Here is an 18,836-nt window from a genome sequence, read left to right as displayed (position 1 = left end):
GTGTCCATTTTGGTTTGCAGAGAGATTCGAGTTTTACCCTCATATTCTCATAACCGGACGAAAGATCCGTCGCGTCAAAGGAAAATGTGAGGGTGATCACACAGATAAAACCTTCAACAAATATGTAACTCGAGGAAGAAATGGCAATGGGGATAACCGACCACCGCTTTTTTATCCTTTCCAGTGACTATTGTCCAGATTCTTTGATGTTTAAATAATTTTTTCGGAGTTCGCGGGAACTTTCGAGTGGAAATATCAGAATCAAACGGAATTATTCATTTTTCCTGCAGTCATTCGGAGATAAATCTCTCGATAAAACAATAATCAAGAAAAATTTATAATTCCAAAAATTTAATTAAATAACTCTGTAATCTCTGATTGTTTCGATTTAATGTGGTGACAATTGGTCATTCATTTTGAAAGTCTGAGAGCAAAAATTGCTGTTAGTTGAGGAATTATTACGTTTTTTGCAGGTGGACATTTAATGTCGCGGTGAATTTATCTGTAAATTTTTCTATGCGCGCATCAATAAAACTGACAAAAAAAAATGGTATTCGGTCATCTCTGTTGCGCCTACCCCCGCGATTAATCATCAGTGGCCCCGGTACGTTTAACAACCCAATTAGCAGAGGTTTTTGCAAGTCTGATTGTTGCTTCGTGTCTGGCAATATCCCAGGCCTTGTTACGTGTACCTATATCCATCCTACACACATTTTCCTGGACATCCAACATTTCACCACTCTATTTTCTCTCGTCTCCTACAGTTTGCGTGGAATTAAGAGCCAATTTAATCCACCGCCATTGCATTATAATCAAACGATTTATTCAGACAAAAAGAGTATCACTTTATTACCCATCAGTGCATTACTTCTCATTTTTTGCAACAATTACTGCGGAGAGAAAATAGTTTCCCGCAATGTGCCAAATGTATCGTGTTAGGGAGACTTTTCCTTTTTATTAAACGTTCAATATCAAAACCGTAATCGAGAGCGATAAAGAAGATCGAGCACGTTCTTCCCATAAAGGGAAATCGACGCGCGAAACTCGAGTTATTGTATATCGAAATTGAGATTATCGATCGTTCCGATTCAACGGATTTAGAGTTCATTTTTATCATCAATTCAAAATCGAAATTTATTTTATAGGAATGAAAGATCTGATTCGTTATCTTTTTTCTATCGAATTGATTGGTGGTTAATAAAAAAATATAATGAAGACAACAACAGCCCATCGTCTTAACTGTTCACTTTAATTTTATTAATAAAAATATCGGTTATTGTCTGGCTACTGAGAGTGAGAGGTGTTAGTGAGAATTAATGGAAATAATCAATGATGAAAATGATAACTGCAAATGAAAAATATATACAGGTTTGTCGGTGTAAAAAATCACAGGCCATCCATCATCCCAGTAATTTCGTTGAAGAATGAAAACTCTTCTGAATCATGAATGGGAGGTGTCGTTTCACCATTTCAGCCGCAAAACAGATCGTTTTTATTTCTTTTCCCGGTGAATTTTTTTCTCTTTTCATTGGCCTCTGTCTCTCGATTCGGTCAGGGAACCCGTGACGGTTGAATCGGTTTCTATTATTTACATGTTCTCCACGGACCCTCGATTACCGATACAAAAAATCCGAAGGAAAAAAAAAATAAATGACGAATAAAAAAAAAACCGGGGAAATGAAGAGATGAAAAAGGAGAAAAAAAGGGAAAAGTAGAAAAGGCACTTTTATCGTCGATTCGATTCCACTTGGTTCGGTCCTTGACGCCACTAATGGCAGGCCAATTTCAAGACACACGATCCCAAGGTCGATTCGCTTAAATTATCGCGATCCGATTCGCTTCAATCTCGCCAATTCTTTTTACTCATTTATACGTTTTGTATATGGTATACTGTGTCGGGAGATTTATCGCGAGTGTTGCTGGAAAAAGAGGGAACAGATAGGAGAAAAAATCTCAGTGGCGCCGGAGATTTTTTTGAAGAAGGGAAAAGGCTGTGAGGATAGGGATAGGGCGTAGACGGGGAGAAATGAGAGAGTGAGAGAGATAAAAGTTTGAAGGAATCAAGTGGCATGCGTGTATCACGCAAACAGACCGCACGCGTATAAAGATGGTTCGGCAACATTCGAGGCTCCTGCATTTTCGGACGAACTGTCAATATTTTTTTTCATTTGAACACTTGGAAAAAGATGAGACCTTCGAAATTCTTGGAGGACGTCCAGAAGGAGTGATTCATACCGAATAATCAGGACTAGAGGTGCGATCAACGTCACCAGTGAGATACTGTCACGATAAAATTACGGATTAACGATTATTAAAGCTCATTTGTTCACTTATTCACCGAAATTATTAATCTTTTTAATAACTTTTGTCATCCAAGAGTTAAAACATGCAGATGATTTTTAAGTAATTTTTTTAACCGCTGATTCATGATATCATTCAATAAAACCATCAGCTGGACAATAAAATTTTACAGTAAAAAGCCCTTACCGAATGGGTGAATAAATGATTGCGATCAATTGCTCGCCAAGGCTAGAGCTCTTGCAAAGAAAAACCATGAATATTCTTGAGAAAACATTGAATAGTTGAGGAGCCGAAAAATCGATTGACACGCACCAGTGACCCACATATAACCGACTGAGAGTGGATCCTGGGGTGCAATAGTGTACCCACCCTCATTCACAACGTGGGGTAGTGAGGGGGATGTAATGGGGAATGTGGGCCCGGGTTAATCCTTACAGTTTATTTCTTTTCCCCACATGTACAACTCTCGGTAACAAGAAATTGGAATATCATCCAACCATCGTTTTGAATTACGCTCTGATTATTCAAATAGCGAATGGGGCTGTGGGGATGATAAATGGCCCGTTTGTTGGAATGAATCCAGCTATTTCAAATGCATGTTTCACACCTTGCTAACATTGCTGGAGAAAGCTGTAAATTTGCAAACTTCAGACGTTGAGAAATCAACTTTACCACTGGAATTCCTTTCCAGCTCCACAGAAAAAAAAAATCACCAGCAAAACGTTAACGTTGAAGAGTTGACAAAATTTTTATTGCAATCTCTTCATAAGTCTTAATTAATTCTACCCAAAAGGTCATGATGCTAATTTCGTCATGTCTTTTGGGGTTGGAGGTATTAGACTTGATACCGATATGTACTAGAATTTTCAGAGTGACTTCCGGGTGAAGGAAAGACATGGTTCCCGTCGTTCTATTTCAGATCACTGATCTTAAGGTAGATATATAAAAATATATCTTGAAAAATCGTCCAGACTCAATGTCAAGACACATTGAATCATACGGAAGGGGTTAAGTTTCGTGGGCGCACGCCAGCCACTTCAACTTGTAACATACAGTAATTAAACGACGCACGAATGCCCTTACGAGTGTTACGAAGCCTAGACTCCTGTCAGAAATGTCCAAAGACTTGCTCTGCTCATGGCAGACTCGAACCCACCCCCACACCCACTTCAATATCACTCCAACCCCTCAAGAAGCCAATTGAATTTTCAAAACACTCCACGTCCCAAAACTCCAGATCTCCAGAACGTTCCTCTTTTAGAAAAATAATGAAACTTTTTTCGTTCATTCAATAAATAATAGAAATATATCTTCCTAGACCCATTTATATAATCAAAAATATATTCATTTATATAATAAAATTATCAGGAAGATTTATTCATTATTTTTTCCAAAAATGAATAAAGAATTCAGAAATCCCGGGAGGATTAAAGAATTATTTCTGGAAAGTCAATTAAAAAATTTTTAGCACTGCGCTTCGAATTTTATTATTATTATTTATTTGATTATTAATAAATCAGTAAATTTTCTAGAATATTCACTGAAGTCAACGAACCCCGGAACTGAACATCGTGGAAATTCGGGGAACTTCCAGGATTATCATTTGTTTGCAACGAAAGAATTATCCCACTAAATATTTCTCCCCTTGCAACGAAGTAAAAAGCAACAAAAGTAAAAAAAAAGTCGAAAAAAAAAAATTGAGGTGTACATGTTTGCCAAAGTTGCCCACTCCATCCTCTGGTGTTGGATTTGTTCGCTCGCGTGCCGTTCACGAGTTTGGACACGAAACGTCGGGGGCGTCAATCAAAAGAGAGCCCATACACTGGAATATACCCCTTTTCGATGAGTATAAATGATCCGACGTACTCGAAATGTCGAGTTGATCTCAAACGTACGTGAATATTAGATAATGCTCTATAGAAACGGTTAAGCACTTGCACGAGTCTTATAAATAGGAAATTATTGCATGATTTCCAAGGAAATGAAAGGAAATGATAAACTATCCCCTAAACTACTAATTAATTCAATGATTGATCACACTCATTATGAATAAATTCATTGAATCTATCCGAGAATTGATAACAGTATTTATAATTGATCGGTTGGGTAATAATAAAAATATTCTCTGAGAAAAGTCTCATTAATTAAGAGAAAAGGGAATTAATTCCTCCTTGTTTGTCATTGGCATTAATTACATCGAATTAAGAATACTTGCCACGACTCGGATTACCCAGCTTTATTATTACCCCAAGATTATTAATTACCAAGAATTATGGACGGGCAGGCGATCAGGACAGAAAAGCGCCCCCGCGGCCCGTCAGATTTGTTTTCAATTAATTTTCTTGAAATTAAGAACGATATTAAGACGCAGTTATTAAACAAAAAGAATCAATGGGAGACGGAGGGAAAAAAGCTGGCAAGAGCCCCTTTTGTATTGAATGGAACGCGGGGGTTGATGGAAATGAGAGTGGGCGATGAGAAATATCTCAATTCCTTATAAATCATGAATCAGATGAGTCAGTAGCCGTCTATTATCGATTTACCTTGGGTAACGAGGCGCAACCTAATTTTCGTAATTAAACAGAACCTATCGATTTTTATAAAAATTTCGGAAAAATTCACTGAAAATGTGTCAATAATTGAATTGCTAGGGAATTTAATAGGATTCCATTATTTTTGTTTGGATTTCTTCTCACTTCGAAAGTTTTTTGTTAGTTTCTGGGAAATCATGAACTGATATAAAAAAATACACCGTTTTTATTGCGTTTATGGGATTCAATTATTTATGGGTTTCAATTATTTAATATTCAATGGCTAATTTTGTTATAAAGAATTATAAAGAGAGATTGAATGATTAAAGGATGAATCGGCTGCTTGAATTTCCCCACCAACTTAATCCGAATTTTGAATTCCGAAATTATAACTGAATATTTTACTGGATGTAAAATGCAATATAATAATCCATTCGAGACCAGTAGCTTCGGTATCTATCCCTCGATTATACCGATAAATACCATAAAGTGCACGTATCTGTATCAATCGTGAAAGAAAGTAGGGGAACCCCGACAATGGGAGCCATATGAGTCTCAACATCCCACTCTGCGCACGCTCAACCCCGATGATTCAAAAAAAAAAAAAGAGAAAAAAAATCTGAGGGGCAGCTGCCATAACCGATACACAATTGCACTCGGATACATCTTCATAACACAAAAGCATAAACCCACGTGTTTAAAATGGATAAAAAAATGAAACCTGGCACACCCACCAAAACTCTCTCCACGAACGATACATACCCCCCGGATAATTTTATGGAAGACCAATCTTCAAAAAAATAATCATAATCATAATTACTCCCTCCACCCCTCTCCACCCTTCAACCGACTTTCCACTCTCACCCCAACGTGAAAACTTTTCGTCTTAATTTTTTAATTGAGGACGGACTCCGGAAATTGTTATCGCGTCGAATTCCATTATTTTTCAATTATTTCTGTTTAAATAACAAGAGAGTAAAGTTTCGTGTCTAACCCATTCTCCCTGAAGTAAAAAAAAAAGTATGTGAATATGACAAGTCATGTGCTGATTTCTCTTAGAAAAAAAAATCAAAGCCCCTGATTGAAAAAAAATGTAAAATTTTCACGCGATAAGCCACTTACCCACCGTAACAAATGCATTTGAAACTCAAACGATTTATCGAAAATATTATAAAATACCGGATGCTCATGGTCACGGGCACTGGCTAAAGTGAGAAAAAAGAGCAACATTAACCTTCCAAGCATTAGCATCTTGCCATGAAATATTTCGCACGGGATGAAAGAATCCCCTTCCCCCCTCCCCCGTATAATACACATAAACATAAACAAAAGAGGAGAAAATAAATATTAATAACGGTACATATCCTCCCCCTCTTCACCATTAAGTTGGTAGCCCAGAGAGGCACTTGTAAAATTCCCTCATTTATGCATTTCTCTCTTACATGTCTGGGTGAGCATTGTTGGGCCCCATTACGGCAGCCCAATTAATCTATGCGCAATTTTATAATTAAATGGCTAATAGCGCATAGAATTACACTGCACCATGGAAAATCCAACACACTGACTCCCACGTATTTAACGAATTGGTGTTGACGTGGGTTTTAATTCCATCGTCGAATGAAAAAATACGGATAGTGAATAAAATTTCAAGAGGATGAGGCTCTTAATAAAAGTCTCGAACAAGTAAAATCCAGGACAGAGTCTTAAATGCATAATATTTTTTCACTCCAACTCGCCTGACCGCCGAGAGAACCAATTAAGCCGTTTTAAAGAATGAGGTCTTATTGTTTCATTTAATTTGGTTAGGCAAATTAATTAGAATAATTGTTGAGAAATCGTTGGGATAAGTAATGCATTGTTACCGCTCTTATGGCTTATCAATTCATTTCAATATTTTATGGATTAGAGTTTATGAATTATTCACGTTTGGAATAGTTAGCGTCATTTGGTTTAATTAATTTGGGAATTTTCTTTTATTCGGTGATTTTGATAGTCAGAGGAATCAGTGAGGTGGAAATTCCTGATCGTGTTTGCTTGTCTGTCTCTGTTTTTGTTCTGTTGAATTTCATATTTTTTTTTTACCCAGCATCCTGGGGTAATTCGATGCCACAGAGCGGCTTCTTCGCTTCCCCATTGCCCTTCCTCCAGTCAGGATTTTCTTATCCTGAGGAGATGCGTTTTACACGTGAGTGGAACTCCTCATCATTTTCGGCGTCCCTTTGCCATTTCGATGGGACAAAACCAGTTGTTCTCGACTTCTACCCCAGCCAAGCTCTCCCCACGCGGATAAATATATATTTTTCAAAAAATATATTTCAAAGATTAAGTGAAAATTCAAAAAACGTATCCTCATCTTCGAGATCACGTGCAGATAACCAAAATTTTATAATTTTACTCAAATTTTCAATTTCATGGGAATTACCTGTTTAAAATTATCACACCCCTACCCGAATTGTAATTTTTTACTGGATATTGTTTTGTTGGAGTGAGAATAGTATCAGTTATTGGAGGTGAAAAACAATACCACCGAAACATGAGTGTCTCGAACCGCACGAGCCGACGGCCCGAGTGCCTCTGAACTCTCTCCACAGTTACAACTCAGGATTATTTGTATCCCCCAATTCCCCTTGAGCCAACTCATCTCACTTCCACCTACACACCATAACAACCTATCTCCCTTCTTAGCCCTCGCCCTGTCACTGAATCCGTTTCCGTTTGTAGAAACCCACAGGAAAACTGTTGTCCCCAGACATACGAAGAGCACCACCAAGAGCTGAACCCCAGCCTAATCACCGATTTGCAAAAATATCGTTCACTTTTCCACACAGGACCACCAGATAATCCACAAAAATATCCACTACCTATAACAACTGAGATAAAAAACCGGAAAATTCAATCATCGAATCGTCAAAATTTTCCCTGTTAAACCGGGGAATCCCCTCTGCTCCGTTTACCATTCCGTTTCGTCTGGCAAAGTGGGTGGGGTAAGCCCCATGGGTTTCGAGTTATAGAGTACTCCCTGAAAATGGGCTTGGGGACGAATTTCATTCGGAGAAACAGCCGTGAAAGGGACACCTGTTGGCGCTAGAGTTTATATTCAACTGTTGTAGACCATATAAACCCCCAGAACAGAGGTGAATACACAGTTGGAGAAACAATGGCACGTGCCACAGCTACCAGTTGAACACCCAAAGATCTATTCACTGAAATATCCATTTCGGATTTATTCCTAATGTTCATCAAGTCTAAGACAAGAACAATCTGAAGACCATCAAACATCTCCACGTCCACCTTTCACTAAAATAACAGAAAATTCGTTCTCCAATCTGATTGTCAGTATAATCCTCGATTTTTTCAATTCAATTGCTCCTCGAATTTTTTATAAGAATCACTGTCATTTTTTCGAAATTGCAATAAAATTCTCAACAGTGTGAACTTGAAGTGAATTCTCATCTCTTTCTTTACCACTCGTCCTCAGAAATCTGAGGAATAAAAGAGTAAAGCGAATAGCTAATGCAAATAATGTCGAGCAGAGGAGATTTAGCAGTTGGAGAAATGGTGACACGTGTCAGAGGTATCAGTTGAGTGCCAAAAATATATGGCTGTCATGAGAATTCACCGATACATACAAAATGAAGATGATATTCACAAAGATTTGACCTAGATGAGAATTCTTTAATTCTTTTCATTCACCAGAAATCCCCAGAACACTTGGATGACCACCAAGTGTTCACCAACAAAAAACTCCAAAAATAACAAAAAAAAATTCATAATAATCGAGTTGGAAACGTGTTGAGATGACCGGTTGCAATTAAACTGCATTCAGCCACTGTTTTAGTAGCCACCGGTGTAAAAAAAAAATATATATAAAGTCCGAAGATGAAGCGCTGCCCAGAGGGGACACCGGGTGTTATTAATGTACATGAAGATTTTTGTTGGAGCTTCTGTTTCATTTTATTCATCCCATTCAACTCCCGATAAAACTCACTATCGAGTCGAGTGTCATTGATGCAGAAAAAAAATGAATAACTAGAATTAAAGATTCCAGGGTGTCTGGCAAGTTATCTGCAGGCAGGCCTTTCTTATCGCTCTTCACTGATCTTACAAATCACCTTTTGCTGTCGGTGATTTTTGCAGGCTACCGGGCATTATGCGAGAATATCTCTCTATGCAGATACAGTGAAATAAGTTAAGAATCTTTCGAGTCTGGAGACTTGTGGCTGAAGGAGAATTTACGCAAATGGAAACCACTGGGACTAGTAAAACCGAGGAAATCAGAACACGATCCCATGAGACTAAAGACTCGTGATTGCTCCAAGGCTGTATCACCGTTTCATCACGATTCCTATTTTTCTCATTTTCGAATAATTCGAATAATATTTCACAACAAATTAATAACGCGGAAGGAGAAATAACTCCAATAGTCTTAATGATAACCTACATCCCTTAACCCGTATAAAAACAATTGACAACTCACCTGGCTGTAGTGCAGTCTCTGTAGAGGACATCAAAGTCCTTGCAGCTGAGTAACTTGCAACGATTAACTCCAGGTTGTATAGCTCCAAGACCCCTCAAAATTCTAACCTGCTCGACATTGCAAACAAGTGGTACAATGTCGAGTCTCTTGAGTTTAGTGTAAACCGTGTGTAATCCACCAACAAGATGCTTGAGAAATAACTCAAATGCCTGAGGCAAACACAGCATCGTATCACCAGCAATGATGAATGCAGCAACTTTTTGTCCACGATAATCAACAAGTTTGCACTCATTGGCTGTTGGATCACTGGAGCTGATTGGTGGTGGTGAATTGTACGAACGCGGTGGCATACCGTGATGGGCTGCCATGAGATCAAGTGGTCCACCATGATGTCCAGACAGCATACCACCCAATTGTCCAAGTAATCGTAACTCCGGTGGTGGTAAACCCGGCATTCTCGGTACCATACCTGGTATACCACCTGGTGCACCACCTGACAATGGTGGTGGACTTAGGGGTAGTACTTGTGGTGGTGAGCCACGAGTTGGTGATCCTGGTGTTGGTACTGATCTCTGCTGCAACTGGTGTTCACGCAATTGATCACGGGGATGGGTTTGGTGCGACGGTGGTTGCTGATGGCTGTGATGCTGATTAACACTGTGCTGTCCCGACGGGCTGTGGGGATGCTTTGGACTACCAGTTACTGGACTAGCACGTGAACTGTGATCCGAGGAACTGTCCATTGCTCCGTGATCCATGGATTACCAACAATTTATTATTATACCAACACTTGTCGTCAACACTTTCCTATCAATTCATAAGCATACCAATCACTAACTCCATCCACATGCAAAATTACCCTATCGAATAATACAATCGGTGATTATTCTACGTGTTCACAGGATTGTCACAAGATATTTTTACAATCATCTGATCTGTTAATTCACTTAACTACACACACTGTACAGTACATGATCCACTCGTGTCCAATAGCCAGTGGACGGGCCAATTAAAATGACGATCGCTAGAATAAAAAAAAAAGAGAAAACAAAATGTTTAACTAAACACGATTTATTCACTGCACGGGGGGGATTATTTATTGAGTCAATCAAACTCGACGATTTCTTCGGTACGATACGTTGGGTTTAACAAACACCACTGATTTTAAGGTTATTATTTGTAAAAAGGGGAATAAAGGTTAGAAGCCCTTTTTGGGATTGGAGTGGTAACGCGACGATCGTTCACAAAGTGGCAAACGCTCTCTACTCGGTCGAGTTGGGAGTATTTCCCTACCCAGTCACAGATGTAATAAATAAAAACATCAGTGGAAGGCACCCGGTTGTAGTTATAACGTCACAATAGTGGGGGTAAAAGAGGCGGTGGCAGGGAGGTTGGGGATCGAGGGGGATTGGTTGAGTTGTTCCGAGTGCCAGTTGTACCATTGGTTATGGGGAGTTTTGAGGGGTTACGCCCACTTTATCTTAGTGCCTTCCTACGGACAGTGGCGGAACTACTGTTACCCTTTAACTCACCACTCTCTCATCCCCACTACTTCAGCTTTATCATACAATCATACACTGGCTGTAGGAAATATGTTGACCATTCTTCCATCAGTAGATTAATCAGGTTCACATTTTTTTCATGTATTCTCAAAATTTTTATCTCTCTACTGGTTGACGTTTTTACAATTAAAAATCAGATGGAGAACTATTTTTTCAACAATTATTTTGGATTGTCTTTGGTTACATGGGTATACCCATGGTGCTGGTCGGTCAATACTTATCAGACAAGGCCAACACACACGTGAAAATGGGGATTGAACCTGGAAGGCCTCAGGAGAGGAGTTTAACACAGTCGTGAACACAGTACGACGACTCGGAACGAACGGAGCGTCGTTGGACGAACGAATCCCAGTAGTGGGGGATTTCTTCTTTTTATCGTGAGTCTCTCCTCTGCGTTTTCTTTGCCAGTTCTGTCATCCCCTCTTTCATCTACCTCTCACTCTTGGCTGTGTGGTATTGCCAGACGGGGAAATGGTAAGGGGAATTCTCTTTTACTTTGTCGTTTGTTGGGGGAGGGGGGGGGGGGCGAAGAATGTCGCTGAGAGGAATCGATCGCAAACACTCTTCGGTATCCTCTCCCCCGTCGCCCTCGTCGCACCCAACGCCTCCCCCTCGCCACCTCACTAACTCCCCCCCCTGTCACCCTCACCCTCACCCGCTCTTGCCGCTTTTTATTTTTACCACTTTTTTCGGTTTTTTTTTTCATTTGTATCCAAGTCCTTTATTTATCGGCAATACGTTTAATTACACTGGTTCCAGGATTTTTTAATCGATTATGTTGATTTTTTTTTTGGGGTGGGGGGGGGTTTAGCGCGGATGCTGCGTTGATTGAATTGTGAGGGTTCGGTATTGGTTTCGGATTTTGGGGACTGCAGTGGAATTTTTTGGTAGTGTATGTGGGAAGAATTATCAGTTCGAGGGATTTTTGAAATTATAGAGTTGAAGATTAGTATTTTCATTTTTAATTTTATATTTTTTTGGGTGTTCTTTGGAAATTTGAAAAATATGGGGAATTCGTTTATATTGTAGGGGAACTATTGATAAAGAAAGAATTTTATTCCCCTGGAAAATTGGCTGAATACAAATCCCTCCAATTTATTTACTCTCACTGTTTTTATTTAGTAAATATCTCCTCTAATTATTGAAAAATCATCCAATTTGTATTTGTAATGGAGTATTGATTTTTATTAATTAAAAAATTTTTATTCATCAATTAAATTGATAATAATTCCCCTCATCAATGTAGCTGCAAGTACATTTAAAAATCGCGTGAATGACATCTTTTCTTTCCACATTTTTCCAACGATAAATTCTGTTGGTGTCTGGTGAAAAAGGTAAAATTGGGGTGAGGGCCCTTGGACTATCTTTCGGACGGTCAACCCCGCATCCCTGCCCTCATCGTCCCGGTGACCTAGATTCATCGGGCAGGGAGGGAGCCCTTCCCGTTGTACGAGTGTATGGCTTATACGCCCTAGGTGTAACAGCTGATACCCCACGACCTAGTGCAATTCAACCCCCCCGATAATTTCACCCGATTCGATAAATTTTCGCGGTTTCAAAAAAAAATTTCCAAGTGTACACCGTGGAAATTTTTTAAGATTAATTACGGGAAGTGTCTTGTTAGGGACTTGATGACTGAGGTAAACAGGAAAATAGAAAAAAAATTTTGAGACGAGAGTAAGGGCCGATGTGTGAGGGCGATCAATCATAAAATCGATGTCACTAGTCTGGGAAGACAGGCCAATGGGTTAGGAACATCAGAGGGGATTCAAAACCGCCCACCAATTAGTGGTATTAATGGCATACTACGGATTTTCGGGGTAACTAATGCCTCGTCTGCACATATGTGTCATCTATAGACTGTGATTTTCAGATTGTATCATTAGTTTTCACGCGTGTTTGCTGACAATTGCTGAGTGGCATGGGCGCAATCAGCTGAGATATTTCCAGAGAACCCGGAAATTCCGGAAATAATTGGATTACTAATCTCGAAGTCGCTAATTACAATCATGTCATTTACACAAAATTATTAATCGCTCTCGAGTGAAATTTTGCAAAAATAGAAATTTGTTGTCGCATCAAAAAACGGGAGATTAAAAAAAAATTATAACTAAGACAATCCTTTTTTTTTCTCCCTGAGAATTTAAATGGGGCTTTCTCGTAAATATGGAAATGTGTAAATATGGAAAAATGTCACGGACTAAATTGGAGGGGTGATTTTTTTTTCAATTGCTGATTTGGCGGTTTGTCACTGGATTGACTGATTTTTTTTATTTTTATTTAGTATTTGGGATGGCAGGGGCATTTGGCACGACGGGAAATGGTCGATGGGCATTTTCAGTCATATCTCCGTGTGATACGCATTGTATTTCGGCCTCTGGTCAGTTCTCTCTTGCGGCCGTTACCGTACACACACTGTCGCCTTGTATGAAGGGGGAGGGTATGTGGTGTTTGCACCCCGTGGCCCCGTGTTGTGTAGCCCCCACGGCCATTGTTTGCGCGACATTGTATACACCAAGAGACGGACAGAGATCCCCAATATGTTTTCGAATAAGCTAAAAGTTTATGCCGCTTAAAACAATTGAATTCACCCCCAACCAGTATTCACCATATTCTGACATATTTCTTTCATTTTTTCACGCCTCCAGCCACTCGTGCTCGCACCCATTCAAATCACATCATTCGGGGGATCAGTCGTCCACAAACAAAGTTTGTAAAAATATTTCATTGTGTACTACACAGTTTTCCATGGAATTTAATTGAAATTTAGTTCCCCAGTATCGATATATTATCTCTGAATTCCATTGTCAAAAGTTCTATTATGAATGTTTAATCCATGATAGGTATTACCGATGTATAAATATTCCACTGAAATCAATTTGTTAATATAAATGCATTTTTTCAACTGAATTCAGTAATTGTTTAATGGAAATTCCCGATAAATTTTTCAATTGCAATTTCGCGAAAATCCCGAGTGGAAAAGTCATCACCAAATAATAAAAAAAAAATAATTGATAATTCCTTCACGTGATAATGAAATGGAGCGATCTGCCCATAATAAAACAAATAAAAACCGAGGGGGGTGGATAATTGAGTTCACCCCCTTCCCTATCTTTCTCTCGCTCGGCGACAACCACGGCTATATGTTTTATTTATCCGATAACACGCCATTACGATGTGTATACGTACAAAACATCGAATGTGGGTGTGCCAGTAACGATTGGCTATTTATAATAACAACGGTGGCGCCCAGGTAATTAGTATCTCGTAAGTATTTCCCTCCCCATCCACCCCCAAACACCAAACTGCTGTTGCACATAACGAATTCGTATAAAAATAATACCCCCCTCTACCGAGTTGCACTAGTCTATTCCACTCTGTTAACATAAGCCCGCGTATGTGTCATATCTATATATCGATTTGTGGTTGAACGATAATTTAACGAGAATATCACTGGTAATAATGTCAATATGGGGTTCCCCGGTTGAATGTATATGGATATATGGTTTTATACGTATGAATAATAGAGCCGCTGAGTAAATTGGAAATTTTTGTACTTTCCTTGTAAAGGAGGAGCGAGGGGACGGGGGATTTGGATGGGGAAAAAAATTGAGGATCAAGAGGGACATAAAATCTGCCTTTGTACTGGGATGATAACACAATGTGGTTATCAATGAGAATTTTTCTTTGTTAGATATGGAAATTAAAGAATATGGAGAACCATTCGTTTGATAATTCGATGGAATGCAATGTAACCCGTAATTTGCGACGATTAAAATTCACTATCGGAAAATTACCGTTGAAATAAAAAAATGAAAAATAAAAAAATCCAATTCCATTACGTAACATGAAAATTCTAATTTTCTTAAATTTTCAACACAACTAATGAATTCAGCGAGCGTTTGTATCGTAATTGAAGATTGGGATGACTTGGTGCCTGAAATTTCGGGAAATTTTCGTATGCCGAATATTTCGCGATTTTTATTCAATTTTTCGTGGACTGATCATGAATTTCTGGATAAATATTCTCATGATGCAAAAACCCGCGTCCAAACTTCGTCAATCAGCGCGTAAAGGGGTGAAATTAATGCGGGCAACGTCTTAAATACAGTTTACGAAGTTGTAAGGTGCAGGGAGGGAGTGGAGTGGCTTCTTTGACGATGGAGGACCACCAGGAGAACAAGGCGTAGACTCTCACGTGGCACGCGCTTCTATTCACGATAAAACGCATTAGAAAGCTCATTTGAATACCCGGACAATGGCTAAAGTACGAGCGGATAAATTAAACCGAGACACTATCGTCCAATACAATTTCAATATCGAAATAATTGCCACAAGAGGCTATACTTTAATACATCCGCAAGCGTGAGTCTTTGTTCCATTGAAAAATATCCTTTATTTTTTTTTTTCCTCTCTTCACTCACCGAGTGGAGATGTGGGGGGTACACTTCCCTCTTTCTGGGGTGGGCCAATACTTTTCCACCACAATATCTCGCCACAACGGAAGACAATCACGTTGACACTGGGTGATGGATGTCCTCCCCAGCTCAAAATACAGGCCTATATCCTTCCTCGTCCCTCGTACACACTCACTTGCACACTTTTACCGCCAATGGAGCCTATTGTAAATGCCAACTATTCGAAATATTAGCAGCCTCCCCAACGGGGACGTGATTACCCCCTGGTCTCGCTCAGTCATCCGCTTTGACGGCCACGTAATCCTTTCTTCGCTGTTATTAGATCCCAGTATTTGCATTCAAACCGATCTTTAATGGTTTAAATATCAGGCTCAATCGATTCTTAATCATGACAATGCCATTGTTCACTATTTTTTACACTTGAATTTCTCGGAATTCACCTGAAATCAGAAATCATTATGTCATGAAAAATGAAAATAGTATATAGAAGAAAATATACAGTACACACAGATAAATATTTTGAAATTCCGTAAAAATTACGAAACGCCGCAGGAAAATTCTGTGATCGTACATAAAAATCATGTGACAGTTCCGTAAAATTTCCTTTACCCACTCCCTCCAAAATTATGGAAACGACACGTAATTTTATTGAATATTTTTCTCCACGTAGTAATATCGATGTCCAATAATAATTATTGTATATTATTCGATAATTTAATTGTCTATAGGGGCGATTGTGTAATTTTTTAAGTGGCAGACGGGCAGGATTTTCTCAGATATTCGCTCTGTTTATGCGAGAGTTAATCTGTATTATAATCACACGCACAAGCGTTCCAGCAGCTCGTCCAGGCAATTTGAAACTCGAATTATCCTAGGGGATGATGGATCGATCCTTTGTAGCATCCTGATGACACACAGATGTATATCCACCAGGATGTGGAGTCCACCCCTTTTTCGAGGTCTCACCATATTATCATTATCGATTCAAGTCAATTTTCTCATGGACAGAAAGACGAACCAAAATATCTCCTTCAATCATCACACAAGCGTAATGAGCAATTCATATTTAAAACCACATTAACATGAAGTAATAATTTATTAACAATTCATGAATATATGCAATTCGCAGTGTCATGACGTCAATTCATCCACTTGTAAATCTAGTATTGCGACATATGCGACCACTTCACGATAAATCCTTTAACACAACAATCTAATCATCAAATATCGAATGCATTTAATAATCGATACATTCTACTCGCATATTGCGTGATTCAGAGATTGTAGTGGATATCCAACTGTTTGATAATGCGATAACTGAAATGTCTGGAATATTTCGTGATAACCATTGGGCTGGATTAAATCATCGAAAGTCATCAAGGAATTCGCTAAAATCCACTTGTTACTCTATTTAATATAAATAATTGGATGAAATAAAATGAATAATCTCGATATTCAGGAGAAACATTTTTTTCTCAGATAAAAATATTGGCATTCTGCGTGTATCACTCAGTATGGAATATTGGCGCAAACTTTATAAATAATAAATCGGTACGGAAAATATGGGAGAAAATGTAAAAAGAGTGGAGGGAATGGAGAGGCAGTAAAGAAGTCGTGGCAGTGGGAAGCCGAAGTGATGTTCTGTGTCGTTGAGTCGTAAAACTGCAGGGACCAAGGACCGCACATCTCCAACAACTCTTATTAAACCCTCGTCCTGCATATTGACGGTTATTGATCATTCTTTTTTCTCCAGCCAACTGTGGATTTTATGGTAGACCGTTGAATTTTTTTTTTTTGAGAATATTCTGGAGTATTATCTAGGGAGTCGAGAGTTTCAAATTTTTATGACTTCATCCTTTGGGTAGGATAGTGAGCTGGAACTTGATGTTTTGGTTTATCACTTGACTTTTTATTTTTTTTATCATCGATCAATCGGCCGATCAAGCTTATCATTTTAGAGAATTAAATTCATTTCGATTTTGAAGTTTTAAGGTTGTTATCGCTTGAGGTGTTTTGGTGATCAGATTCCTAGTAAAAAATTGAAGTATTTTGTTGATTATTTGTATTAACACATTTTTTTATTATTATTGTCTTATCTTAATTATTAAAAAATTCAAAAGCGTCGAAATATTGTGGAACCAGCGACATCTCTCGCGTTTTCGAGGACATGGACGATAGGAAAAACTTTTAGAATCGTCACTGATTTTTCATTTTATTTTTTCAGTTCATTTCTATGTTTGTATTTATTTTAATGAATAAGCGAATGATATTCAAGTTCTAGTACTTTCTAAAGAATTTAATTACAGCCGACATGTACACGACGAATACGTCGATCAGTTATCAACGATAAATAATATTCTTATCATTCTCCACTTACCATAATCCTTGAGGTGTGACTCGTAGAAGACCCCGAGTTCCTGATTTACCGAGTGACAAAATATACCGACGCATGTCATCCAGGTTGACCTCAAAGTGCATCACAAAGAGGATTGACTAAAGTAGAGGCTCAGTTCTGGGAGTTGGAGTGACCCCAGCGGCGTCGTAGTACTGCACCCCAAGAGAGGGAGGGCGCCACACGCAATGGGGGTGTCTGCCCGTCAGCCGACTCGGTATCAGAGGAGTATAAAAATGGAGGAGGTATTCACTGAAATTTGAAATTTCGAAATTTTTTGAAAAGTATCAGGGGAGCATGAAAATCGAGGAGGTATTCACTGAAATGTAAAAATTAAAAATTTTCAAAAAAGTATCAGGGGAGCATGAAAATGGAGGCGATATTCACTGAAAATTGAAAATTCGAAATTTTTCGAAAAATATTAGAAGAGCATGAAAATCGAGGAGACATTCACTGAAATTGAAAAATTAAAAATTTTCAAAAACGTATCAGGGGAGCATGAAAATGGAGGAGGCATTCACTGAAATTTGAAAATTCAGAATTTTCAAAAAAGTATCAGGCGAGTATGGAAATCGTGGAGATATTCACTGAAATTGAAAAATTTTTAATTTTCAAAAAAGTATAGTAGTAGGGGAGATTGAAAAATTTTAAATTTTCAGAAAATAAAATTCATCCAGTGGACTGGTCCCTCTGACTGCGAGACTGCTACTGGGGCAGTTACCGAGTCGGCTGACGGGTAGACGGGTAGACCCCACCATTGGGTGCGGCCCCCTCTTTCTCTTGGGGTGAACTGAGCCGCTCAGTGGGGGTTTGAGTGACCCAACCGGCATTGTAGTACCTCACCCCAAAGAGAAAGAGGGGGCCGCACCCAATGGTGGGGGGTCTGCCCGTCAGCCGACTCGGTAACTGCCTCAGTAGTAGTCCCGCTGTCAGAGGGATCAATCGACTGGGTGAATTTTATTTTCTGAAAATTTAAAATTTTTCAATCTCCCCTACTACTATACTTTTTTGAAAATTAAAAATTTTTCAATTTCAGTGAATGTCTCCTCGATTTCCATGCTCGCCTGATACTTTTTTGAAAATTCTGAATTTTCAAATTTCAGTGAATGCCTCCTCCATTTTCATGCTCCCCTGATACGTTTTTTAAAATTTTTA

General features: G+C 38.8%; 1 protein-coding gene across 5 annotated transcripts in view; it reads right to left on the bottom strand.

The window, feature by feature from the left end:
* dac (dachshund) overlaps positions 1-15,366 on the bottom strand; it is a 160,239-nt gene extending 144,873 nt beyond the window's left edge. For 4 of the 5 annotated variants that reach the window (XM_011302141.1, XM_011302144.1, XM_011302143.1 and 1 more), the window contains exon 1: positions 9,310-10,591. In XM_011302141.1, coding sequence (XP_011300443.1) covers positions 9,310-10,067 — 758 coding nt within the window. In that variant the 5' untranslated portion in view covers positions 10,068-10,591. Of the gene's footprint in view, positions 1-9,309; positions 10,592-15,295 lie in introns of those variants that run through there. The other variant, XM_011302142.1, reaches the window with a different exon arrangement.
* Positions 15,367-18,836: the final 3,470 nt, after the last annotated feature.

Source organism: Fopius arisanus, unplaced genomic scaffold (genome assembly GCF_000806365.1).
Source record: "Fopius arisanus strain USDA-PBARC FA_bdor unplaced genomic scaffold, ASM80636v1 scaffold00026, whole genome shotgun sequence".
In the NCBI taxonomy this organism is placed as follows: domain Eukaryota; kingdom Metazoa; phylum Arthropoda; class Insecta; order Hymenoptera; family Braconidae; genus Fopius; species Fopius arisanus.
This window is presented reverse-complemented; position numbering and strand designations above follow the sequence as displayed.